This window comes from Onychostruthus taczanowskii, unplaced genomic scaffold (assembly GCF_017590055.1).
Source record: "Onychostruthus taczanowskii isolate IOZ18803 unplaced genomic scaffold, ASM1759005v1 scaffold75, whole genome shotgun sequence".
NCBI classification, from domain to species: domain Eukaryota; kingdom Metazoa; phylum Chordata; class Aves; order Passeriformes; family Passeridae; genus Onychostruthus; species Onychostruthus taczanowskii.
The window spans coordinates 93,920-117,007 of record NW_024505339.1 but is presented as its reverse complement, the minus strand read 5'-3'; the positions used below and the strand labels follow the sequence as shown (position 1 = coordinate 117,007).

General features: G+C 51.5%; 1 protein-coding gene across 5 annotated transcripts in view; it reads left to right on the top strand.

Moving 5' to 3' along the window:
- The first annotated feature begins 220 nt into the window (after positions 1-220).
- Positions 221-23,088, top strand: part of RPH3AL (rabphilin 3A like (without C2 domains)) — a 34,703-nt gene continuing 11,835 nt past the window's right edge. For 3 of the 5 annotated variants that reach the window (XM_041423121.1, XM_041423120.1, XM_041423118.1), the window contains exons 1-6: positions 321-459; positions 8,190-8,308; positions 9,449-9,592; positions 11,119-11,248; positions 14,541-14,627; positions 21,488-21,656. In XM_041423121.1, the coding sequence (XP_041279055.1) occupies positions 8,232-8,308; positions 9,449-9,592; positions 11,119-11,248; positions 14,541-14,627; positions 21,488-21,656 (607 nt within the window). In that variant the 5' untranslated portion in view covers positions 321-459; positions 8,190-8,231. Of the gene's footprint in view, positions 301-320; positions 460-8,189; positions 8,309-9,448; positions 9,593-11,118; positions 11,249-14,540; positions 14,628-21,487; positions 21,657-23,088 lie in introns of those variants that run through there. The other 2 variants (XM_041423119.1, XM_041423122.1) reach the window with 2 other exon arrangements.

The window sequence follows — 23,088 nt, the reverse complement described above, 5'->3', positions numbered from 1 at the left end:
TCCCTCCAGCCGCTCCCAGCGCACATCTGGCTGTGCCTACATCCCTCCAGCCTCTCCCCATCCACAGCTGGCTGTGCCCACATCCCTCCAGCCGCTCCCAGCGCACATCTGGCTGTGCCCACATCCTTCCAGCCGCTCCCAGCGCACATCTGGCGGAGCCGCTCCGGACACCAGCAGGGGACGCGCGGCCCCGCGGGGGCGGAGGGCGGGCGGGGGCGGGCGCAGGTGCGGCTCCGTTTCCGCCTCGTCCCGCCGGGGCAGCGGCTCCGCGCAGCGAGCGCCGGTGGGGCCGGAGCGCAGGTGGGTGCGGGGGGCGGCTCGGCTCGGCTCGGCTCGGCTCAGCTCAGCTCAGCTCAGCTCAGCTCAGCCTGACTCGGCTCGGTTTGGGCCGCTCCGGGCGGAGTTTGAGCTGAGATTCAGCGGCTGCCGGGCACCGGGAGGAGAAGCGGCGTGCCCGGGGTTTGTGGGTTCTGGGAATGGGGAGAAGTTTGGGGGGTTCGGGGTTTGTGGGTTCGAGGAATAGGGAGAAGTTTGGGGTTTGTGGGTTCAGGGAATGGGAGCAGCTTGGGGGGTTCGGGGTTTGTGGGTTCAAGGAATAGGGAGAAGTTTGGAGGGTTTGGGGTTTGTGGGTTCGAGGAATAGGGAGAAGTTTGGGGGTTGTGGGTTCAGGGAATGGGGAGCAGCTTGGAGGGTTTGGGGTTTGTGGGTTCTGGGAATGGGGAGCAGCTTGGAGGGGTTTGGGGTTTGTGGGTTCAGGGAATGGGGAGCAGCTTGGGGGGTTCGGGGTTTGTGGGTTCAGGGAATGGGAACAGCTTGGGGGGACCAGGGACACCCAGAGGCGGGGGAGAGCTCCCTGAAAGGCTCCGGGAGCAGCTGGGAGGTGGCCGGGATGTGTCCTGGGATCCTGCCCTGGGAGCTCCGCCGCCCCTTCCCAGCCCTTCTGGGAATTCAGGTGGGATTCGGGCTCCTGAAGGGAATTAACTGTATGTGGCAAAGATGTGGAGAGAAACGAGTCAGAGGCTGGAGGTGAGAGGGATATGTGGAAAATTTACCAGGCACGTCCTGCTTTTGGGAGTTTGGGAGGTGGGAGAAGCCACGTGTGCCCGTGGGAGGCTGGATTGTCCTGGGATTTAGGTGATGGGTGAGGGAACAGCGACGTGCTGTGCCCACCCTCGGCGTTTTTGGGGTGCTGCAGGTTGGCTCAGGTGCTCTCCAGCACCTGGGCAAAGTCCACGGCTTTCTTTGTGCTCGAGCAACGATGTCCAGGGTGATAAAAGCCTCGTTTGTGGTGTTGTTCAGAGGGTGCCTAAAACCAGTATTACACCCTCAGGATGCCGAGAAAAGCTATTCCATCCCCCAGATGTGCCAGCAGGCCTGTGGCTCTTTGGACAGGGAGTTTTTTGGCAAGGCCTGGCTGCTCAGCAGAGCTTCTCCACGGCCACGAGCTGTTCTTTTCCTGCTTCACTGGAGTTCCCGTGAAACAGCCTGGCACGAGGCTCCTCTTCTGCACGGGATTCCTTGACAAAGCTGGCCCAATTCTTTCTAAGAAACCTGATGCTTCTCTGGAGGCTGGGAGGTGCCACGCTGCCAGCCTCCAGCCTCAGGCCTCCCCAGATTTTTAGCATATCGGAATAGTGAAATGAGTTTCTCTAATTGGCCATTTAGATGCTAATTTGCTTCTCCCAGGCCTACGCCAGATCAACCTGCCCCGAACTTCGAGTCAGAAAGAGCCTGCTGTCTTCATGAATTATTCACTTTGCATAAGGCACCTGCCTGGCTGGGGATCAGGAGGAAATGGGTCCAAAGTCTGATAAATACAGATACACCTTGGCAGGTGGAACAGTGCTGGCTTTCCTCCCCAGCATCAAGGGGTGCTTGGGCACCTGGAGGCTGCTTTGCTTTGGCAAAACTTGTTTGGGTTTTTTGGTGTTTTTTTTTTTTTTTTTTTTTTTTGTTGTTTTTTTTTTTTTTTTTTTTTTAGCTCACCATATCTCAGGTAGCCACACTAACGAGTGCCTCTCGTTAATAACGAATTGTTGGTGCTGGATGTTGGCTTTCCTGTCGAGCTGATTTTATCTTCCCACTCACAGGACTGGCATGGACCTCCAGGGTGTTGTATTTTAAAAACTCTTTATAAGCTGCATCTTAAAAGCAGTTTGGCTTCTTCCTGCTGCTGGGATTGGGAAGCAGCTCTGGTGGAGAGGAAACTTCTTGGTTTTCCCCTCCAAACCTCATGCTCACCCGCTTCTTTACCAGCTTGGCCTTTCACCATAAGGACACCTCCCAGCTGGTGTTTGATTTGGGCTGGGCCAGTCTCAATGAGGATCTGAAGGAGGTTGTCCCCGTTTTGCTGGCACTGATGCTGCTTAGATTGAGCTTTCAGGGGAAAGTCTGACTGACTGGGTCCTTTGCCAAGCTGTTGTCCCCAAGCTTGGAAAAGCTTTGTGGTGTTTGTTTGGATGCCGTTTTGGCCTGGGCTGCAAGTCAGCTCTGATCCCACTGGATTCTCTATGTCAGCTCTGATCCCACTGGATTCTCTGTGTCAGCTCTGATTCCATTGGATTCTCTGTGTCAGCTCTGATCCCATTGGATCCCTATGTCAGCTCTGATCCCATTAGATCCCTGTGTCAGCTCTGATCCCACTGGATTCTCTGTGTCAGCTCTGATCCCATTAGATCCCTGTGTCAGCTCTGATCCCACTGGATTCTCTGTGTCAGCTCTGATCCCACTGGATCCCTCTGTCAGCTTTGATCCCATTAGGTCCCTGTGTCTCCTGTCTCTCCATCTGCCGCTGAGGATTGGTAAGGAATGCCAAGACCTGAGAGAGGTGCTGGGGATCTTCTGGCTCTGCTTAGCCCTTATAAAATAATTTTCCAGCATTTTTGTGGTGCCCACAGCAGGCTCCTGCTGAAGGGGCTGCGGCACTGCTGGATGTGGGTGTGAATGAGCAGCTCCAGGTGGTTCAGGTGTGAGAAAAACTCCTCCAAGCCTTGCTCTGGCTCCAGACCTTCAAAGCCAACTTTGCATTTCTTACAGCCACTCTCCTGCCACTTCAAACCAGCTCTGAAATACAGCTGGGTGGTTTTAAACCACAGGAGAAGAGCAGTGGCTGCAGCAAATAACCTTCCTGCTGCTGGGCTGGGTTCACCTTATCAATCCCTGCCCCTCATTTGCCCCGTGCCATGGCAACACCAGCAAACACTCCTCAGTTGCCAAGGTTTCCCGGGGCTAATGGGGTCTGGCTGCAGAGCAGGAGGTGATTACACTGTGGAAAATGAGGATTGTATGGTTGGCTTTTTTGCAAATATTAAAATGAATATTATATGTGTTGTGTTAGAAAGTTATGCTGTATTAATTCTTTTAAGTGGTGTGTTAAATATAGTTTTAGGCTGTAAGATAATGTTGAAATAGAAACTGTGTGATGAAAGATACTTTTCTAACTAGCTCAAGGAACGGATAAGATAATCAAGAAATTATTCATACAGAGATAACAACAACAGGACACTAAAATCCCAAAGAGAAAAATTATTACCTCCTTATTGAGAAGAACCAAACTCCTACCTCCTTACAGACTCCACAGAGCCAAATCATAATTTACAAGATGAAGTGGGGGGGAGTTGACAATAAACAAAAAACTCCCTAGTTTAAAAAGAATGTTTGCATCATGTATAAAATGTATGAATATATATTTTCATATTCATACAGGAATATGAAAATATAGTTTGTGTATTATATTAACTTCTAAATTATATTTTATATATATATTATATATTAAATTCTAAATCCTAAAATTATATATTATATATATTATATACTAACTTCTAAATCCTTAATTTAGAAGTTAATCCTTTGTTAGCAGACATGCTTTTTTGAAGAAAACATCCAAACGTTCATAGTTCTTTACTTTTTTATTGTCCTAACTCTGATTGTCCAAATTCTTATTGCTCTAATTTTTTATTACTATTTTTATACTATTAAACTTCTAAAATTTTAGCACAAGTAATTAGCATTTTTCACAACACTGATTTCTTGGAGGGAAAAAGGGCCAGCAGGTACCTGGGAATCCTGGGGGAGGTGATGCCCTAGGAGCAGGTGAGGTAATTACACAGCTTGGGAATTGGGAGCTTGGCTCCAGCCAACTGCTTCATTTTGATTTTTGTAAAATAAAGTATTAAAAAAAAAAAAGTCATCATCTAATTAATTTGCTATGAAAACAAATTAATCTAGACACGAGCTGCTCAGCTGAAATAGGCAGGCAAATGAAAGCTGACTGGAGGCCTCCTCGTGGGGCTGTGTAGGATTTTTTGTCTTTGCAGGGCTCTGAGGAGTTGATGTTTTTTGGGCTCAGCTGCAGGAGGGCTGGGCAGGCTGTGCTGTCACTGCACGAGGAGCTTTTTGTGCCATGAGCACCTCAGGGTTGGCCAAACCCTTCAGTTTCAGCTTTGGTGTGCTCAGGGTGAAGTCAAAATGTCTGAGGTGGAGGAGTGGGGAAGGGGCTCGGTGTGGTGAGACCATGCTGGAAAGGCAAGCTGGTAAAATTTGGGGCAGGAAAATGTTGAGGGTGTTAAACAGAGCTGCAGGCTGGGTGAGGCAGTGCATGATCCAGGAATGTCTGGGGGCTGGGAGGGTGTTCTGTGCTGTTATATTCTCCCTTAATAAATATATAAATAAAAAAATCCCCTATATAAATATTGCTGTGCTGTTATATTCTCCCTTAAGCCTCTTGCAGCAGGTGAGGTGGCAGGTACAACCTGCTGTGTCTGTGCTGTTGTTGAGGTAAAATTCAAATAAATGATGCTCACGTTGATGCTCTGCTGAGAAAACCCCGATTCTTTCCCAGCAATTCTTTGAAGAGCATCATGTCCGAGGGCTGTGCCTGCCACTGCTCCCTTCACTCAGGCCCACTGGAAGGCTTCTCCCTCCCAGACTGAAGTCGTGTTCTGAGTTCTGGTTGCCAGAGTACAACTCTTTTCCTGGAGACAGCAGAGAAGGAGCCGCATCCGAGCTGCAGCAGGGTCTGCATCCTCCAGGATGCCCCTGGCCCTGCAGGGCACTGCTGTGCCAAGGGCAGCCAGCTGCACTCACATTTAATGAGGTTTTGTCTCACATGACTTCCTCCATCACAGGAAAGGAATGAGCAGGTGGAGTGGTTTTAAAGCAGGTCGCAGAATATCGATAAGAGCTCCCCTTTTAGTTGTGAATTCAGGTAAAAAGCAGAAGCCTGGAGCGGGAGGTTTTTCTGTGCCATGAAGTGCTCGTGCTTTGCTGTCACCTGTGTGCAGGGCACCTGAGGTGGGCCAGGAGCTGTGGGTTTCTCTTGCTCTCTCACCAGGAGAGACTGGCTGCTTCTACCCTTTGTTAGTTTGTTGAGAGGAGAGGAGAGGGAGGGGATGGCTTGGTGCTAACTGGAGTAGTTTTGAGGGGAAAATGCAACACTGCCGGAGGGGGATGTTTCGCCACAGCCCATGGAAACAACTCCCCAGGCATGGTTTTGCTATCTGGGTGTTTCTGATTTCCCTGCACTTCTTGTCCTGTACTGAGATAAGAGAGAAGATGCTCCGTGCCTTCCACTCCTCTGGCATCATTCCCACACCCATGAGAGGCAGTCCTTTCCCTCCAGCCCTGCCTTTCCCCAGCAGACCATGCCCTGCAGTCCCATTCCTCTTTCCTTCCTCGAGGTGTGTCCCCACCAGGCTTTTTCCAGAGGCAGAAGTGGAAAACCAGCAGCTCTCACCAGAGGAGACGGCACATCCTGTAAATATTTCAGGGAATAATCTCTCTGAAGACTCTTTTGGGATCTGGTGGCTCTTTAGGCTGCGTTTTGTTTGAATTCTCTCTTTGCAGACGCTGCTCAGGGAAGGGGGAGGACAGGGAGCTTGTGCTGAGTAACAAGAGGCAAAGGACCATGACATTGCTTGTTTTCGTGCAGTCAAGCTGAGCAAAGCAAAGGAGAGGCTCAAGCTGGAGAATGCCTTTGAGCCTCTCCTGAGAAAAACGCTCAGCTCATGTGCTCTGTTCTGACTCCCCTGCAGCTCTGGTGGAGCAGATAAAGCTCTGCTGAGGAGGGGCTGATGCTTCCAGCACTGCTTTCCACCCTGAGAGCTGCTGGCAAAGCAAACTCCTCTGCCCTGGCTGTGCTGTGGGGCTCATCTCCAGCTCCAGATTTTATTCCAAAGACCCCCCCAGCCAGCACAGGCTGCTTGCCTGGAGCCCTGCATGGACACAGAGTGTGGGCTGTGCTGTTCTTCAGGTGTTCAGAGTGGGAGGGAGGAATTCATGGTGCAGCTGAGGAGTAATTTAATATATGCATTCGTGTGGGGGGCTACATATGCATATAATCCTGTAACCACACATCACAGGCTTGGGAAATCTCTGGAAAATCCCAGGTCAGCCATTCTGTGTGCAATTGTAGCTTTTCTCTGCTTCTAACTCAGGCCTGAGGGTGGGAGCCTCTGTGTTCTTGTGCTGTTCATGCCTGATTGCTCCCCTGGGTGTGAGCACTGTGGGATGGGAGTGGGGAGGGTGTTCTCCTGTTCTCTCCTCGCAGGAGATTGTCAGGAAGATTAAAAGAGCAGGAGGTGTTCTGGGGCTGAATGGAAATGCAAACCCAGTGTGTGGCACTGAGCAGAGTGGGGAGAGCAGTCAGTGCCGGGGTTCAAGGTTTTCTTCTCTTTCAAAAGCCATCACTGAAGTGGTAAAGGTTTAAAAAAATCCCGTGTGACATTCCTGTCTGTCCTTCCTGCCTCAGCCCTGCTGCCTGCAGCTTTCCCATCTCCCCCACGCCTCACTTTGCAGAAGTCAGACTCTGCTAAGCCTTCCCCTCTTTTACACACATTTCCCCTTGCACTGAAAGAAATCTGTGTGGAATTTCCCCTCTCCCCTCCTGCCTGTTGTAAGCACTGCATTTTCAGGCTCTTCCCAGAAACTGGGATGGCCAGAGAGGAGGGAACTGGTTGATTTTGGCTCGGAGGGGGGTTTGGCAGGAGGGAGCTGTCAGTCCTCTGCCCCAGGCTGGTGTTTCTGTGCTGGGGGATGAGTTTGATGTGCAGGGAGGGTTTGATGTGCACAAGCTCTGTGTGAGGGGGCCAAGGCCACCAGGCTGGCACAGCAGCACAGAGCTCAGCGTGGCAGCAGCAGATAGCAGGGATGGCTGCAGCCCTGCTGGGGAGTGAGGCTGGGAAAAAAGAGTTTGCTTGGGAACTCCAGCACGGCTGGCAGGTGGTACACCTGGGTATCAACCAGGAGCTGGTTCCTGCTTGCCAACCAGCATTAAACATGTTATCTCTGCCCAGCAGGTAGGGTTTCAAAGCTGGCAAGTGTCTGTGCTGGGGACAAGCATTAATACCTGGGAATTTATGTGTTAGGGCTTCTGAGACACTTGCTCTGCTGGAGAGCAAATCCAGCTGGTTAAAAGCTCAGTGCATCAAGCCTAGTTCAGCATCCATTGAAATCTTTTGGCTGTGCCTGTCCCTTGGTGCTTTCCATTCATCTGAGCTGCTGATGGGGCTCAGAACTGCTCAGAGTCTCTTTGGGGGATGTTTCTCCCATGAGCATCTGGAATTTGGTTCTTGCTGCCTTTCCTGATCAGTTCAGTGGAATTTTCACTGAACACTGCTGTGACCATGCCAGGGACAGGAGCCACAGCAGGAGACCTGCTACAGGAGGTGCTGTCTTGAGCATCAGAGAATGCAAACAAGCTGCTATTGTAGGCTGGAGTTATAAATATCAGGCTATTATGGAGGCAGTTTTAATGAAGGAAATGACTTGCCACTATTCATGCTGATTGTTGCGTGGGTTTTTGTTTGTTACCCCATTAAGAGGTTAAAAAAAAGGCAACTGTAGCTCCTTTGTGTCCTTTGGAGTGGCTTTCTCTGTCAGAACTGCAGCGCTGGGGCTCTGCAGGTGGGGAGGCAGGGATTATTTTTACAGACAACGCTTTTCTCTAGTTTGAAATGAAAAATCAGGGCTGACAAAGGGAGTCTGGCTTCTTTTTTTTTTTTTTTTTTTTTTTTCTCCCCAGAGTATACCATAAAATCTAAACTTCCAGCCTCGCCTTCAAGGTATCTGAGGGTATTTATTAGCTTATATTTTGTGAGGGTGATGGTATGTTTTTGTCACTGTCCGTGGGTGAGTCTGGCTGCTCCCACTGTGTGTGGTGCTGGCAGATCACCTCTGTTTGCTTCTTCCAGGTGTGATTCCTGCCACCCCACCCCTCTCCCCAGGCTGGGGCCATGGCTGAGATGATTTTTGGCAGCGGGATGGGCCCCTGGGTTTGCCCCAACGACCGGCAGCTGGCCCTGAGAGCCAAGTGAGTCCTCCCCACCCTCCTGCTCCTCCTCCTCCCCTTCCACCCTCAGCTCTGCCTTGACAGCTTTCCTGGTGTCTCTGGGCTCTTGCACTCACCCTGCACCCCTGGGAGTCCATCCCACAGCCCTCCCCTGGGTTGGAGGCAGCCTCAGATCTCTGCAGCACCCTAAAGATAATTGATAAATATAATTCCCCAGCTGCCAGCACCCTTCTGTTTTAGGAACTTGTCATTAGTTCTTGTTTTCCCCGAAGTTAAAATTACTGCACAACCTAAGGACTAAAAGGATGGGGATGAGTCAAGCTCTAGGAGTGCATTTTTCTTGGATGTTTTCATTCCCTGGCAGCTGGGACTGTGCCACCTCTGCTCTTGCCTGAGCCCCTGGGCTCAGCTGCTGCTGCAGTGTTAGAAAATAGGGGAACACCCCATGATTTGAGGGGGCTGCCTGGCTGGGCACCCCAGTGCCACCTCCCCAGCCTGCAGAAAGCCTCAGCAAGACAGTAGTGCCCAGGAGTGCATCCTCCTTGCAGCCATAAGTTTATCCAGTGACCTCCAAACCCCTCCTGAATGGTAATTAATTAATTGAGCTGTGAAAGCTCCTGCCTGCTGCCAAGTGAGCCAAGGAGAAGCATCAGCTGCTGCATGTGAGGCACGGGGGGTTTGCAGCAGTCCTCATGTGAACCTGGGCCAGACCAAGGGAGGATGGTGCCAAATTTGTATTTCCAGGCGTGCCCAGAGATTTGTGTGTTTGAACTGAGGGATGTGGGATCCTGCAGGGAGGAGGGTGCAGGTGATCCCTGCATTTGGGAGTTTGCTCTTGGCACCAGCAGCCACCTGTGTGAGGGGATGCCCAGGAGAGGCAGCCCCAGGGGTGCTGCTGCTTTAGGGACACACAGGAACGGGGGCTTGCAGTGGTAAAACACAAACAGCAGCAGAAAGGGAGGGCAGAGGGCAGGGAGAGGCAGCACAGCAACTCATTGCTGATGGGAGGGTGGTGTGGAAATGTGCTCAGTGAGAGGAGCCTCCTGCTTTGGCCTTTAGGCACGGAACAGCATTCCCTGGTGGGAGCTGCCGTGGCTCTGCGGGGCAGGGGCTTTGTGCTCCCCTCCCCAGCTGAGTCCTGCCCTCCACCCCCTCCCACAGGCTCCAGACGGGCTGGTCAGTGCACACATTCCAGACTGAGAAGCAGAGGAAGATGCAGGCTCTGAGCCCCAAGGAGCTTGAGGTCATCCTGGGAGTGATCCGCAAGGCAGAGCAGCTGGACGTGGTGGAGCAGCAGCGCGTCGGGTACGGCCACGCTCCTGTCCCTTCCCTGCCCAGAAAAGGTCACAAAGGCAGGACTGGCTCTCCCAGCTGCCTGGGCTCAGCCTCCATCACTCAGAGCATCCCTTAGGTCAGTGGTTTTCCCCTCCCAAGCTGCTTGTTTGGAGGGGATGACCATTGGGGAGGATGTCGTGTTTTCCTTCTTGCTGGAGTCTTTTTGTGCTTTCTTTGAGCCTTGGGGGCTGCTGAGGCTGCAGCCCTGACACAGTCCTTGGAAAATGCAGGTGGTGCTGAGGCAGGTGCTCTGGGAGAGGCTGGGCTGTGCCCAGGGTGTGGGTGGCTCAGGATCACTGCTGGCAGTGCAGTCAGGTTTTCCCTTGTCCACACCAGGCCCCTGGGATTTTGCCTGGAGCAGAGAATGAGTTGATGTTCTAGTTGGCTGAGCCCTCTGGATGGGGTTTGCTAGCTTGAATTATTTAATTTACAGGCATCCTTTTGCTGCTGCAGGTTCCCATTTGCTCCCAGGCCTGCTGGAGGTCTGGCCTGAGCTCTGTGTGATCATCCCACGCTGCCTGCCTTAGAGCAAGGCAGCCCTGCAGCATTTCCCAACAGAGTTTGTGTTCGTGAGACAGCAAAGCCCAGCGACTCCCAGCCTGTGTCCAGCAGGCCCAGATTCCTGCTTCTCTGCTTCTCTGTGCAGAGCTCGTTAGCGAGGGCTAACGAGGAGTGGCAGTGATGTTTTTGTGATGAATGGGGGACCCCAGCAGCAGCCAGTGACCCTGAGGGCCTGCCTGCTGCTGTGTGCTTGCTGCTGGAGCTGCAGCAAGTGCTCCCCGTGCAGCTCCTGCGGCGAGGTCTTCTCTGAAATGCCTTTTGTCAGCTCCCAGGAGCTCTTTTGTGCGAGAGTCCGAGTCGAGGATCATAAATCCACTAATGATGGCTCTCTCTGGCTGTGCAGCCTGACCTGCCCACCACGGGCAGCCCTTGCCTTGCTCTCCAAGGGGGCCCTGGTGGATGGAGCATTAGCACTAATGAGAGTGGGATTCATGGGTGGCAGGGTCACTCCCTCCTGCTGCTGGTGCTGAAAAATGGCCTGGCTGCTGCTGTCCCCCTCTGCAGATGGCCTGAAGGTTGCCAAGCAGTGATCTCATGGCAGAGCAACCTCGCTCTGCGTGCTCTCCACACCCTGCATCCTAATTGCCTGTCCTGCCTTCCTGCCCTCTCCCAGCCCTGCTGTTGCAGACATTGTGCCTGCATATGTGCTTCCTGTCTTCCAAATGGGCTGTGGAAGGGAGCAGGGAGCAGTTAGTGCCATTCCTGTGCCACAGCCAGGCTCATTTTGGTCTTTGGCCTTCAGCCTGGCCTTCCTGCTCCTAATGGGACGTGGGCAAGTCAGTGCCTGCCCTGCTGCTTTCAGGGGGATGGGAAATGGAGAGAGCTTGGCAGGTTTAGCTCCTTTTCCCTTTCCCAGTGCTTTCTGACTTGGCCTGCTCCGAGCACTTCGAGTTTTTCCCGCAGTGCTGTGACCCTGCTCTGCCTCCTGCCCGCAGGCGCCTGGTGGAGCGGCTGGAGAACATGAGGAAGAACGCCATGGGGAACGGCCTCTCGCAGTGCCTGCTCTGTGGGGAGATGCTGGGGCTGCTGGGCAGCTCCTCTGTCTTCTGCCAGGACTGCAAAAAGGTGGGTTTGCTCACACAGGCCTGCTCCTGGCAGCAGAATTCTCTAGGAAAACACCACCAGGCCCTTGGAGGCTGGAGAGCTCTGCAGGGTCGTTTTGTTCTCACTGGTGCTGTCAGACCATTGAGTTTTCTGTGGCAGCCTGTGATAATAAGAGAATCCTCAGGATCCTGGTGCTAATAAGAGACTCCTCAGGATCCTGGTGATAGTAAGAGATTCCTCAGGATCCCAAAGTGCCTGAGCTGCCCTCCGTGCTGGGATGGGCTGTGCCAGCCCCCTCTGCATCTCCCAGCTGGAGTTTTGGGGTTTGCAGCGTGGGACAAGGGGCAGGAGTGTGCAGCCATCAGAGATAGCTCACCACAGAGTCTGTGAGCTTTGCAAGGTCTGCCCTGAGACCTTCCAGGAGGACTCGAGTCCATCCTCAAGCTCCAAAGCAGTGCAAGTTTTCCAGCCCTGAGCCTCAGGGAGTGCCTGTGTTGTGTGTGTTGCTGCTCTCCAGCACCCCAGGGATGGTTCCTGCTGCTCTTGGCTCCACAGCTGAGGGGTTAATCTGTATTGCTGTGGAGATTATGATCTCCAAGGCAACCACCTCCTCCTGCCTCTGCTGGGAGGCTGCTTTTCCTGCTCTTGAAGCCCATCTTCCCCGGGGACTCCCCTCTGGGAGTTCCTTCATGCCAGCGTGTCACCTGTGGCGAGGTGAGGAAACCTGCTGGGTGCTGGAGAGTTTCTGCTGGGTAGAACCTGCTGCTTTGCCATGGACTGGTGGCTGGACATGGGGGACAGCCTTCTGTGGCACTGCTGGATTTGTGGGACACAGCCCTCGTGCAGAGCAGGTTCCTCCATGGGGAGCCGCAGAAATCGCTGGGATCGTGCAGAAAATTCCTTCTAAGGCAGTGCCTGGGGAAGGGAACACAAATCTTGGAGCCCTTGGCTCCTAAACCATGGGGGAAGCAGCTTTTAGGGAAGGGGCGTGGAAGGGAGCAGCAGTGGGGAGTGAAAGGCTGGGTTTGGTGGGAGCAGCGTGGTCTCTGTGCACTGTGGACAACAAAGGGTCAGGGGACAGGCAGGGGATTCTTGGCTGTTTCCTGTATTTCAGGCATGTGGAATAACAGGATGTGCTCTATTCCTGCCTTCTTCCCGTGGCAGTTCTGCCCTCACCTTGTCAGGAGCCAGCTAAGCCACGTTGCCATGGGGCTTTTTAGCCAATTTCCTGTGAACCCTGAGCACTGTTGAGGAGGCAGGGGCTGCTTCAGACACTTCCCAGCCCTGTCCCTTTAGGAGTGACCCTCAGCAGTGTGAGCCTGCCCTGAGGAGGGCTGTGACCAGAAAACCCCAGAGAAAAGCTGGATTTTTTTAAATTTTTTTTATTTATTTGATTTTATTCCCTTTTGTCTGGAGTCTGCTGGGCAGTTCAGCACCATTCATATCCAGGTAGATTTAAGTGAGATCCTACTTTTCCAGGGTGCATTTTGCAGCTGCTTTCAGACTAGCTGCACTTTTCAGCTCTGTGCCAGCCCAAGGCAATTCTGCCTGGGTGCCCTGGGCTTCTCCCCTTCTTCTTTTTAATGTTGTGGACTAAACTCAGGGAACAGCCAACCCTTCAGCAGAGCACAGAGTGAACTGCTTGTTCCCTCTTGTCCAGGGTTATCCATCACTCATGGAGTGCTGCCTGCAATAAGCAATTTGTCAGGGAATTATGGATTTTTTTTTTTAAAGTTCATATTTTTCTGGCAGGCACTGCTCTGGTACCGTGTCATTGCAGCACATTTAATTCAATGCCAGGAATTGTAACGATGCACCTGAAACACAGCAAAGAATTTACCTTCAGCAAGGTAAATGGCTCCTGCTGAACAGAGGTTCTGCACTTTTGATGGATCTTCTAAGTGCCACTTCCTGCTTTGGAAAGAATACTATTAATATTGGTTTTTATTATCTGGGAAATAAAGGCATTGTGGCAAGACCAAGGGGTGTGCAAAGCCAGATGTGTTAACAACAGCAGGAGTGAGACAAAGCCCAAGGTGCTTTACCATGCAGAGGGGATTGATATGTGTGTGTAAAAGGTGAAGGATGAGTGGGAGAGGAAAGTGCTTTGTCTGGTGTTTAATGAGAAATGGGGCTGCATTTAATGCCCTTGATTTTTATGTCTTCTTCCGAGGGGTTCTGAGTGATGCTCAATTTCCCAGCTACTCTGCAGAGGAGAAGAGGAGGAAAACACCGTTTTAATGTTGGGGTTTTTCAGAATTTGTGGCTGGGAGTAAAATCGGTTGGGAATTTCCACTAGAGGGAGCGTTTGAATGTGCTATCCGTGTGGGGATTGGGATTTTTGAGGGGATTCCAGGCTGAGCTGCTCCCTCGGGGTTTGGCTTGTGGGAGGGAGAGTTTTGGGGTCTTTTGGGTGGTCTGTGGCTGAATCTGCCAGTCCCCCTTGGCTTGGGGAGCACCGTGCTGAGGGTTGGTGCACCAGGCTCAACAGGTTGTTCATTATTTCTCTGGGAGGATGAGGATGAGGGCAGGAATAGTGGGATGGGGAAGATGAGACCTTCATCCCTGGGCACAGGAGCAGCCTGGTGTGGGGGATGTGTGAATCCAATCCTCAGGTATATCTCAGCAAGCTTTTGCTCTCCTCTTGTTGAGTGGCTTTTCCTCTGTGAGGATCAAAGGATTCATCCCATTTCTCATTCCAGCTGCACTGCCAGGGCTGATAGGCATCAGCTTCCTTATGTAATGTTGGGAGATTCGGGCTGTAAATGGCTTGGGATGCCAGCAGAGACAGCAGAAAGGGCTGTGCAGAGCCATCAGAGTTCAGGAAATGTGTGTAACCATGGCCATGCCCACCTGCTATACAGCCCCCAGATCAAGAACAGTGTGCTGGGATGGAGGGGAAAATGTGGGATTCAACACGTGAATGTGAGAGGAGGAAGGAGAACATTCCCAATCCTGCACTCGTGCCTGCTTACAGAGACTGGGGGTTAGGATTCAGGGCAATAAAAAAGCAGCTCTGCAAATACACCTGTGGGTGGTGGGGTTTGATTTGCCCTGCCCAGTTCTCTCCTCTCCCTGGAGTCAAGGGCTGTGCTGTGGATTTGCCTTTGTCTCCTGTCCTTACAGCCCCGCAGCATCTTCCTGCAGTCAGGGGTTCTCCAGGAAAAACAGGGAATTTGTGCCGTGGGTTAGGTTTTTAAGGAGAGCAGAGCTGTTGCTTCCCAACCTTCTCTCCCTCAAAGGCTGTGGGGAGCTGCTAACACCACCTCTTTTTTTTTCTTTCTTCCTTTTTTTTTCTCTCTCCTTGTTTCAGAAAGTTTGCACCAAGTGTGGGATAGAAGCTGTCGGAGCCCAGAAACGTCCCCTGTGGTTGTGCAAGATCTGCAGTGAGCAGAGAGAGGTAAAACACAGCTGTGGGGAGCTGGGGCTCAGCAGCATCCCCCTGCCCACCCCAAATCTGTGCACAGCATGTGTGGGCTCTTCCCTGGGCCTTGAAAGGCAGAAAATGGGATTTGGGAGGCTTGGCTGGAGGCCAGGCAGGCTCAAACACGCACAGTGGTGACAACTTTGTTTTATGAGGGGGTGAAGGGGAAAAACCACACTTGGAGCCTGACTTTGTGGGATTTTTCTCTGGCCATAAAGAGATTGTTCCCTTACACCCTTTCCCTCCTCACTCTGTGATAAATAAACTTGGCTAAATGTTTTTTTTTAATACAGCTTGAGAGATGTAGAGCATAATTTGTCCCACTAAAAATAACCAGAATTGCAGCCTTTAAATCTGTTTTCCTCCCTGCCTTCAAAATCCCATAACTTGCCAGTGTGTGAGACTTCTAATGCAGGTCTCTAAATTTTTATATCCTTCATCCTTGACTTTACACTGCAAAAAAAAAAAAAGTAATGGGCTGCCTCAATTCTTGTCTGCCAGCCAGCATCCACCAACATCAGGGCTCGCTGCTCTGTGCTGAAGTGAAGTCTGTGAATTTGTTTTGTGATTACAGATGGATTTTCACTTGTTCCCATCAATTTATTTTGGGCTTTGGCTTGTGGTCCTTGAGCATCAATCCAGTCCAGCTATTTCAGACCAAACTACACCCAGCTGTGTAACCTGGGTGCTCTGCTAAATCAATTTTTGAAGTGTAGTGAGAGTGTTTGTGCAGGTGTTGGAGGTGCTGAATTTTTTTTTTTAATTAGTTGTGGAAACTTTGCATTACTTAGGTTTTACATTGGAGGGATTTTTTTTTTTTTTTGGTGTGGGAGCACCCCCAAAGTCCATGTTCAGGTAAAATGAGGGATACGTGGATGCTGACAATTGAAATTATCAGCAGCAGTGTGGGTAGGGCAGGAAGAGAGCATTCCAGCTCCCTGGATTTTGATAACAATTTGATACACTGAATCATCTAGATGTTTTGAATTCCAGATAGAGATCCCAAAATAGAGAGCGAGGCAGGTGCAGGTATTCTTTGCGCTCTGCAGGGAAATGCAGGGACTAAAATTTGCTTTATTTCCTTTATTCTGTTGGGGTTTTTTCAATTTCTCTGTACCACTGTGGGGTTTTTTCCTATTTCTTAAAAAATAATAGGTAACCTGGTCAGTGGGCAGAGAATATCAATGTGTCCAGCGTGTGTTATGTGTGGCCAGAGTGTGAGGGTATGATAACCTCCAGCTCTCACTCTGTGAGCCCTGAGATACAGCCAAAGTGCATGCCTGAGGAAAATGGATGGACCTTTCCTTCTTAGACTAAATCACAGCCTCGACTTGCCTCTCGACCCTTAGCTTCTGCTTTATTTTCCAATTCCCTTTAAGGTGGGTTCAAGTCTGTCTCCTTTCTTATTCATGCTGCTGCTGGTGCCCTGAGCAGGAGAAGGTTGGAAGGGTCACAGTGAGGGCACACAGACATCAAATCATCCATCCCCTGTGTCTTCCTACACTCCCTGCCTTTATTTTGGGGGTTTGGGAACTGAGAATTAGAGAAACCTTGGCCAAGGGAGTGGAGGTAAATCAGAATAAATGTGGCCCAGCAGGATCTGGGGCTGCTGGGGCTGGACATCCCATGCACCAGCTAACAGCTGCAGCCTGTGGCATTGTCCACACTTCCTCATCCCTTCATTTCCCGTGTTATTATTTATCCCAGCAGAAGTTTAGTGATGCATTAGGGTTGAGGTTGGGGTTAGGGTCCCCCTTTTGCAGCCTTGGTTGTGATTAAACCATCACCCAGCCTGGCTCAAAGCCAGCTGTGGAAACATCAGTTCTCCAGTCAGAGCCCAGTGCTCACTGCCCACGGATCCCTCTGGGAATCCTGTCCTCAGCCTCCCTGCTGCTTTCTGTCTCCCTGGGAGGCTCTTCTGGGAGGGCTGTGCTGCAGAGCCGCGATCCACTCTTATTTCTGGAGAGTGGAGGCGAGGGATGGGCTCTGCCTGCTGCTTCCTGGGATTCTGCCTGCATCCAGGCATCCCAGACAGAGCAGCAGGGGATGGGCAGGGCGAGGGGCTGTGTCTGCAAAGGGAGCATCCCCCAGCGCCCTCAGGCAGCCCCACACCATCAGTGCCTCACCACCAGACCTCACCTGCACCCCTCCAGAGGCATTTGTCCCAGCTGTTTGCAGAGGGAGCTGTGGAAAACCCTCCTTTGGTTTTTCCAGGATTCTGTGGGTGTTTTTTCCTTCGCAGTGTCTTTGGCTGCTGTGGGTTGTGGTTTAGTGCTCCTGCAAGCAAAGGTAGAACCAAATTCAGCCACGCTCGCGTTCACTTCTGAGGGCAAGAATCTCCCTTCCTCCTTCCATGCTCCTTTCTTTTATCTTGCTTCACCTTCCAGCAGTCAGAGGATCCTGCAGGATCCCATGGGGAGCTCAGGGATGCTGATCCTGGCTGCAGCCAGCACGGGCTGTGGGTTTGCAGTGGAGCTCCCCAGGAATGAGATCCCGGGGCAGAAGGGGAGCGGCTCCTGCAGCGCAAAGGTTGCAGCAGCAGAACTTGGCTGGCAGCAGTGCTGCTGCTAAATCCACAGCTGGAAGGATTCCCTGCTGCCAGGCCTCTGGCACAGCAGCACTGCCCATGCTGAATTAGCTGTGCCTGGCCGAAATCTGCCTGTCACCTCCTGGCCTGAAGCGGAAAAGGGACCTGCTGGGTTTTGTCAAATCCCTGCCCAGCCCTTTAACTCTCTGCACAGCCTTATTTTGACTGGTAGCACCAGATTCTGCAGAGCACCTTCCTGAATTACCCCTTATACATATATTTTTATATATATATCCATAATTAGCCATGCTATCATTGTAATTAAAATCGTCTTGGAAGCGTTTGTGCACATTTACATTTGAATTGACGCATCCAGAATTGTAAGGATAATGAAAGCAGTTTAAGTGGGGTGGGGGGGAAGCTTTTTTTCTTAAACTCCCTCGAATATGAAAGAGAGTGTCAGCTACCCGGGACCTGTTAAAAGTTTTAATTTGCCCTCTCTGCTTCACTTTCCTTTTCATTCCTTCTCCTCCACTACACAGCATTTTCAAGGCTGGCTGCATTTCTCAGTTCATCACAACAAACCACGCAAAGGGAGGAGCAGAGTCATCTCCTCCCCTTTTGCCCTCGGGGCTTCCCTTTTCAAATATCCACTCCTACCACTTGGAACACTGTAAAGCAACATAGCTTGGGGTTATTCCTGCCTGGCGTGACGATTTCCTGGCAAAACACCCCACGGATGGAGAAGGGTGTTTATTTTGGGTGACTCTGGATTGAATAGGAGCGATGTGCACCTGTTTGCAATTGAAAGAACTCATCAATAGCCTCTGCCATATTATTTTGGGGGTGGCAGCGAGTAGTTAGACTCAAAATAGTGTCCTCTAGAATAGAGCCACTGGTGGGAGAAAAAAAAAAAGAGGCCTGATTGAAAGGGGGATGATAAATTGTTGAAGGCTGGCAGGCACTGCAGCTTGAGAAACGTCGGGGTCAGGGGGGCGATGGATTTTGCTATTCCAGAAACAAAGCTCGGAATGGTAATTCCACTGCCTTTTAATTTCCTTCATCCTCAAGTGCCCAATGTGGGAGTCGACAGCAGCTTGCTGTAAATAATGTAATTGGAAATCTCTGTGTTATGGAAAGGCAGATGAATGCAGATAACGAGGCTGAGGAGCGCTGGCTCTCCCCAGCAGTACCAGGGCTGTGCTGGAGAGCTGGGACAGAGAGAGGGGCTCTGCTGCAGGCAGGGCATGCCAGCAGCTCCTCCCAGGGTGGCTGCATCTGCAGGTGCCTTTTTCCTGGCTGTAGCCCACAGGAAGCTGCTTCCCCACCTTTTGGTATTGGTGGTGTCAGCATGGGAAGGTAGAAGTGGTGGTTTTCCTCTCACCGAGCCCAGGTCGCTGTGAAAAAGGGCTGCAGGATGGGAGCTGGCATGAGCGGGAGGTGGTAGAGCAAAATGTGGCTTTGTCACCAAGCCCAAATTACTGTGGAGGAAAGGGCTGCAGGGTGGGAACGCTGCATGGCACGGGCAGGAGGTGGTGGAGCAAAATGTGGCTTTGCAGCAGAGCTCTTTTGTAAGCATCTCTGTTTGGGGGATGTGGTTTGGTGAGGAGGGCTCTGGGGAGGCTGCAAGTGTTTGTTGTGATTCCCTCAGCTGTGATCCACCTCTTTATCAGCAAGCCCTAATGTTTTCCCTCTTCAGGAGCTTGTTTTAGCACTTGTATGCTCAGAGCAGCAACATGAGTCTCACCAGGGCCCAGTGATTCTCTGTCAGGTCCCATTTCCAGACTGCACTTGAAAATGCTCGATAAAATCCCCATCTGCTTCTGCGTGTGTCATTCCATAGCTGCAATGATGGCTTGATGCAGCTTTAATGGGAATATTATCAGGGTTGTAAAAGGCATTTATCTGTCATGGCCATGGCTGTCCCTCTCCCTGGTGACATTCCAGCTCCACCCAAACTCAGGCTGCTGTGGGGAACAAATTTCACCTTAATGTGCATCCTCCCTTTCCTTGGTAAGAGTAAACTCCTGCTGGTAAACAAGAATTTTATTCTCAAGGCTCTGTTACAGTTGTATTAATCTAAAATCAAGCAAGGACTTTGCTGTCAGGCCACTCTGGCCATCAATCAAATGCCATCAATAGCTGTCAACAGCATCAACCTTGGATCAAAACATGGAGTTTTGAGCTCAAACTGCCCCATGTGCAGAGCAGGATGCGATCCCTGGTGCTTTGGGACGGGCTGTGCTGCCAACCTGGAGGGCCAGAGGGACTGAATCCATCCAGGGGAGAGCATCTTGCTGCAGTTATTTCAGAGCTGATTTCAAAACAATTTCGCTGCTGCCATAATAGGACCAAACTCTATTAGAAGCACCAATTTAAAGGGAATATGTATGCAGAGAATCAATTTTATAGTAGTATTACCACATCAGAGCTGGGTGTGTTATGTCATTAACTCTTTCTGTAACGACTTGCTTTGGGGTAGTGAGGAACCTGGGGGTGACCAGCCTTTGTTCCAGCCACCCGTGCTGTGTCTGATTGGTTTTATGGTGTGTCTAAATTGGAGCTCGCCTGAAGATAATAGGTCTCTCCAGTGCTTCAAATTAAATTACAGATGTTGCAAGGTCTGTTCAGAGAGTGGCTGTACCAGAGGGCTGTTTCCTCCCCAGCAGTTCATCCAGGGAAGGTGTGTGTGCACCGGATCCCCAGCGTGTGTCAGGGATGGACGATTTCCAGCCCTGTCCCTGTTCTCCTGCTGCTCCCAAAACCTCCAGCCTTCCTCAGGGACCCCTGGGCTTGCCCAGCCTGCAGCTCCTGCACGGGCCACGTGTACCTGAGCTCTGTGCAGAGATGTCTGTCCCACACTTCAAAATCTGTTGAATTTCTTGATTCTCAGCAAGCAGAGCCTGTTCCTGCAGGGTCCCTGTGCTGCTCTGCCATGTGCTGTTTGACACACTGCACCAACTGCTGCGAGTCCCCACGTGCCAGCAGAAGGGACAGAAGGAGCTGTGTCAGCCTGTGCCTTGCCAGGCTGGGTCACTTTGGCTGTTGGCACGGAGGAGAAGGAGCTGCTGAGGTGTCCTGCCTGCCAAACCCCCTCTGCAGAAGAACAACTTGCAGTCTTGGGGGAAATTGGCTTCCCAGCTTTTTGCCTGGATGGCAGACTCACCCTCCTGCTGGGTGGTTACCCAGCAGGAGAACGTTGGTGGAGCTGCAGGATGCTCTCACCTGCTGGTTTGCAGACCCTGCTGTGATGCACGAGCCTCCCCCTTGCACGTGTGCTGGGTCACAGCAGCGCTCTGCTTTCTTCTCCTGCGGGGTGGATTTCTTTAAAAACCACATTCCCAGCTCCCCCTCTGCATTCAGATCACCTGCACTTGGCTTTCAAGACCCCAAACACAGAGATTTGAGCTCTCTTGGTGGCTCTGGGAACCAGGCAGCCATCAGTGTAGTGGTGCTGCTGCTGTCCTGCTTTTTGAATGTCAGGTTTTGTCACTACAGGTGTCCTCCTGAATGTCAGGTTTTGTCACTGCCCTCTGCTTTCATTAAGCTCTAAAGGCAAATTGCAAATGTGTTGCTGCAATTAGGGATATCTGCATTTGCACCCACTGCCATCATGATGAAACTGTGTGTAAAGTGCTTTGGAAACTTGCAGTGGGAACACTGATGATCTCCTTCACTCTGAGCAGAAGTGCCAGAAATAAATAATGATATTTTTACTATGTTAACTTATTTTTGCCCTGGCTGTGTCATTAGCTCATTATCAGGCTGCTGGAAGGCACACAAGAATTAGGTTTGTACGAGGCCATTTCTCCTTGTCTGAGCTGCCACCCTTCTCCCTTCCCCTGGCTTACAGCACGCTTTATATTAAATATACTTAATAGAGTGCCTTCATCATAAGCTGCATTAAAGCTAAATTGGAGAGGAGAGGCTGTTCTTACAGCAGATATTACAGTTTAGTGCTCGAGGTCCATTTCCTGCTGCAGGTTCAGGTTATTTGAGTGTTGTCCTCATTCTGGGGTTTTCAAGCTCGTTACATGACCTGGCTTGGCCTGAATTGCTCTGTGAGATGAGCACTGGGGTTGTGCTGCAGGTCCAGCATGAGGCAGCACTTCTGCCATCACCTTCTGCTCCTCCTTCCATCTGTACCTGCTGCTTCCTCACAGCTGGGATTTTTCAGCTGTGGAAGGAGGACAGAGGCGAATCTGGGCAGGAATTTGGGATCGGGAGCGAGCGGCTCGGCCGAGCTTGGTGGGGAGCTCATTTCGCTGTAAAAACCCAGGTTAAGGTGTCCTGTCTGTGTCTCTGGCAGGTCTGGAAGAGGTCTGGGGCTTGGTTCTACAGAGGGCTGCCCAAGTACATCACGCCCTTGAAGAGCAGCAGCAGAGCCCTGGAGCTGCAGGGCCAGCCCTGGCAGGGCGAGGCGGCCGAGCCCGAGAGCGTCGGGAGCAGCCGCTCCTTCACCTGGGCCAGGGGAAAAGGTTGGTTCTCCCACCCCAGGAAGGGTTGCAGAAGGAGCTGCCTTCTCCTCTTGCTTCCCAGCAGTCAGGGAAGTTGTCTGTTAGAGGTGTTGTCCCACGAGGTGTGGTGTGTTCCCCATGTGGATGTTGGAGTTCCGTGGTTTTTGGAGGATTCACTGATATTTAAGTGTGTTGGTGGCCCAGATTGGTCCTAGTCCTCCTGGAGTGCCTGTCCTACACTCCACCCCTGCTTTCCTCCATTCCTTGCAGCCCTCACCCCACTGTTTTTCATTCCTTCTCCTTCACTACGCAGCCATGGAGCAGAGAGGAGCTGCTCCTGCTGATCTCCAGGGACTGTGCCACTGCTGGACAGCACTGTGCAGCCAAGGCTGACCCAGTGTCCCATTCCCTCCCTCCCTGCTCCTCATTTCTGCTGCTCTGCTGGGCAGATTCCTCAAGTCGCTGTGAGCTGGGTTAGGAATTGCTCTGCCAGCATGTGAGTGCTGCAGAATCAGAGCTGCTGCCAGTCTGCTTTGATTCCCTTTCTCTCTGTGTGGATTAGCAGAACTGTCTGGCCTCTCCCCTTCTGTTTTTTGCTGCTAGATCCCCTCAGCTGGAGAAGACCTCTCGAGTGAACCCAGCTGCATGCACTCCTCCACTTAGCAGAAGTGCAGGGGGAAATAACCTTTTAATAAAGAAACCTCAGGAGCCTTGAGTTTACAAACCTGCTCTTCAGGGCCCAGTTAAGAAAGCACTCCCAGCCCTACTGTAACTTTTGTAATTAAAGACAAATTAGATCAACGGTAGATGGTTGTGTTGCCCTCCAGGAGATGCTTGGAAGGAGTTGTCTTAGCAGAGGGACTGATTGATGAGGTTGTTTTTTGTTCACATTAAGAGTTGAAGCTGTTGAGCCCAGGCCTGGCCTGCTGCTTAGTTCAGCTTTTCAGCTGATTTCTGTTTTTTGGGGAAGGCTTCCCCATAAATACAGGCAGGAGCAGGGGGAGGACAGCAAAGTGACCTTTGGTAAGCTTTGATGTGGGTGGTGAGCTGCCTCTGTCCCTGCTCTCTGATGTTTGTCTGGCTGCTGCTTTATGGCTTGGGTAATATTAATTTATGGCTTTATTTTCTGGTGCTTTTTTTTCCCTGTTGCCCTTCTCTGTGAGGCTGCCTGTCCTCTGGCCAGCTTTCAGTGGGCACTGCAGGCTGTAATTCATCTCTGGAGCTGGGAGCTTGTGCATCTCCCCCCTCCTTTTCCCTCCTTTGAAGCTGCCAGTGCTGGGACTCCTGCTGTTTGTCATCCCCCAGCTCTGCCGTGGAGATCCACATCTCCAGCCTCCTTCCCCCGTGGAGATGTGGATCCGTGATACTGCCACGGTGACTCTGCAGCTGGAGCTGGGCTGAGCTGGTTTCCCCTGCCTGTCTGATGGCATTTGTCAGCTCACACCTCGTGCAC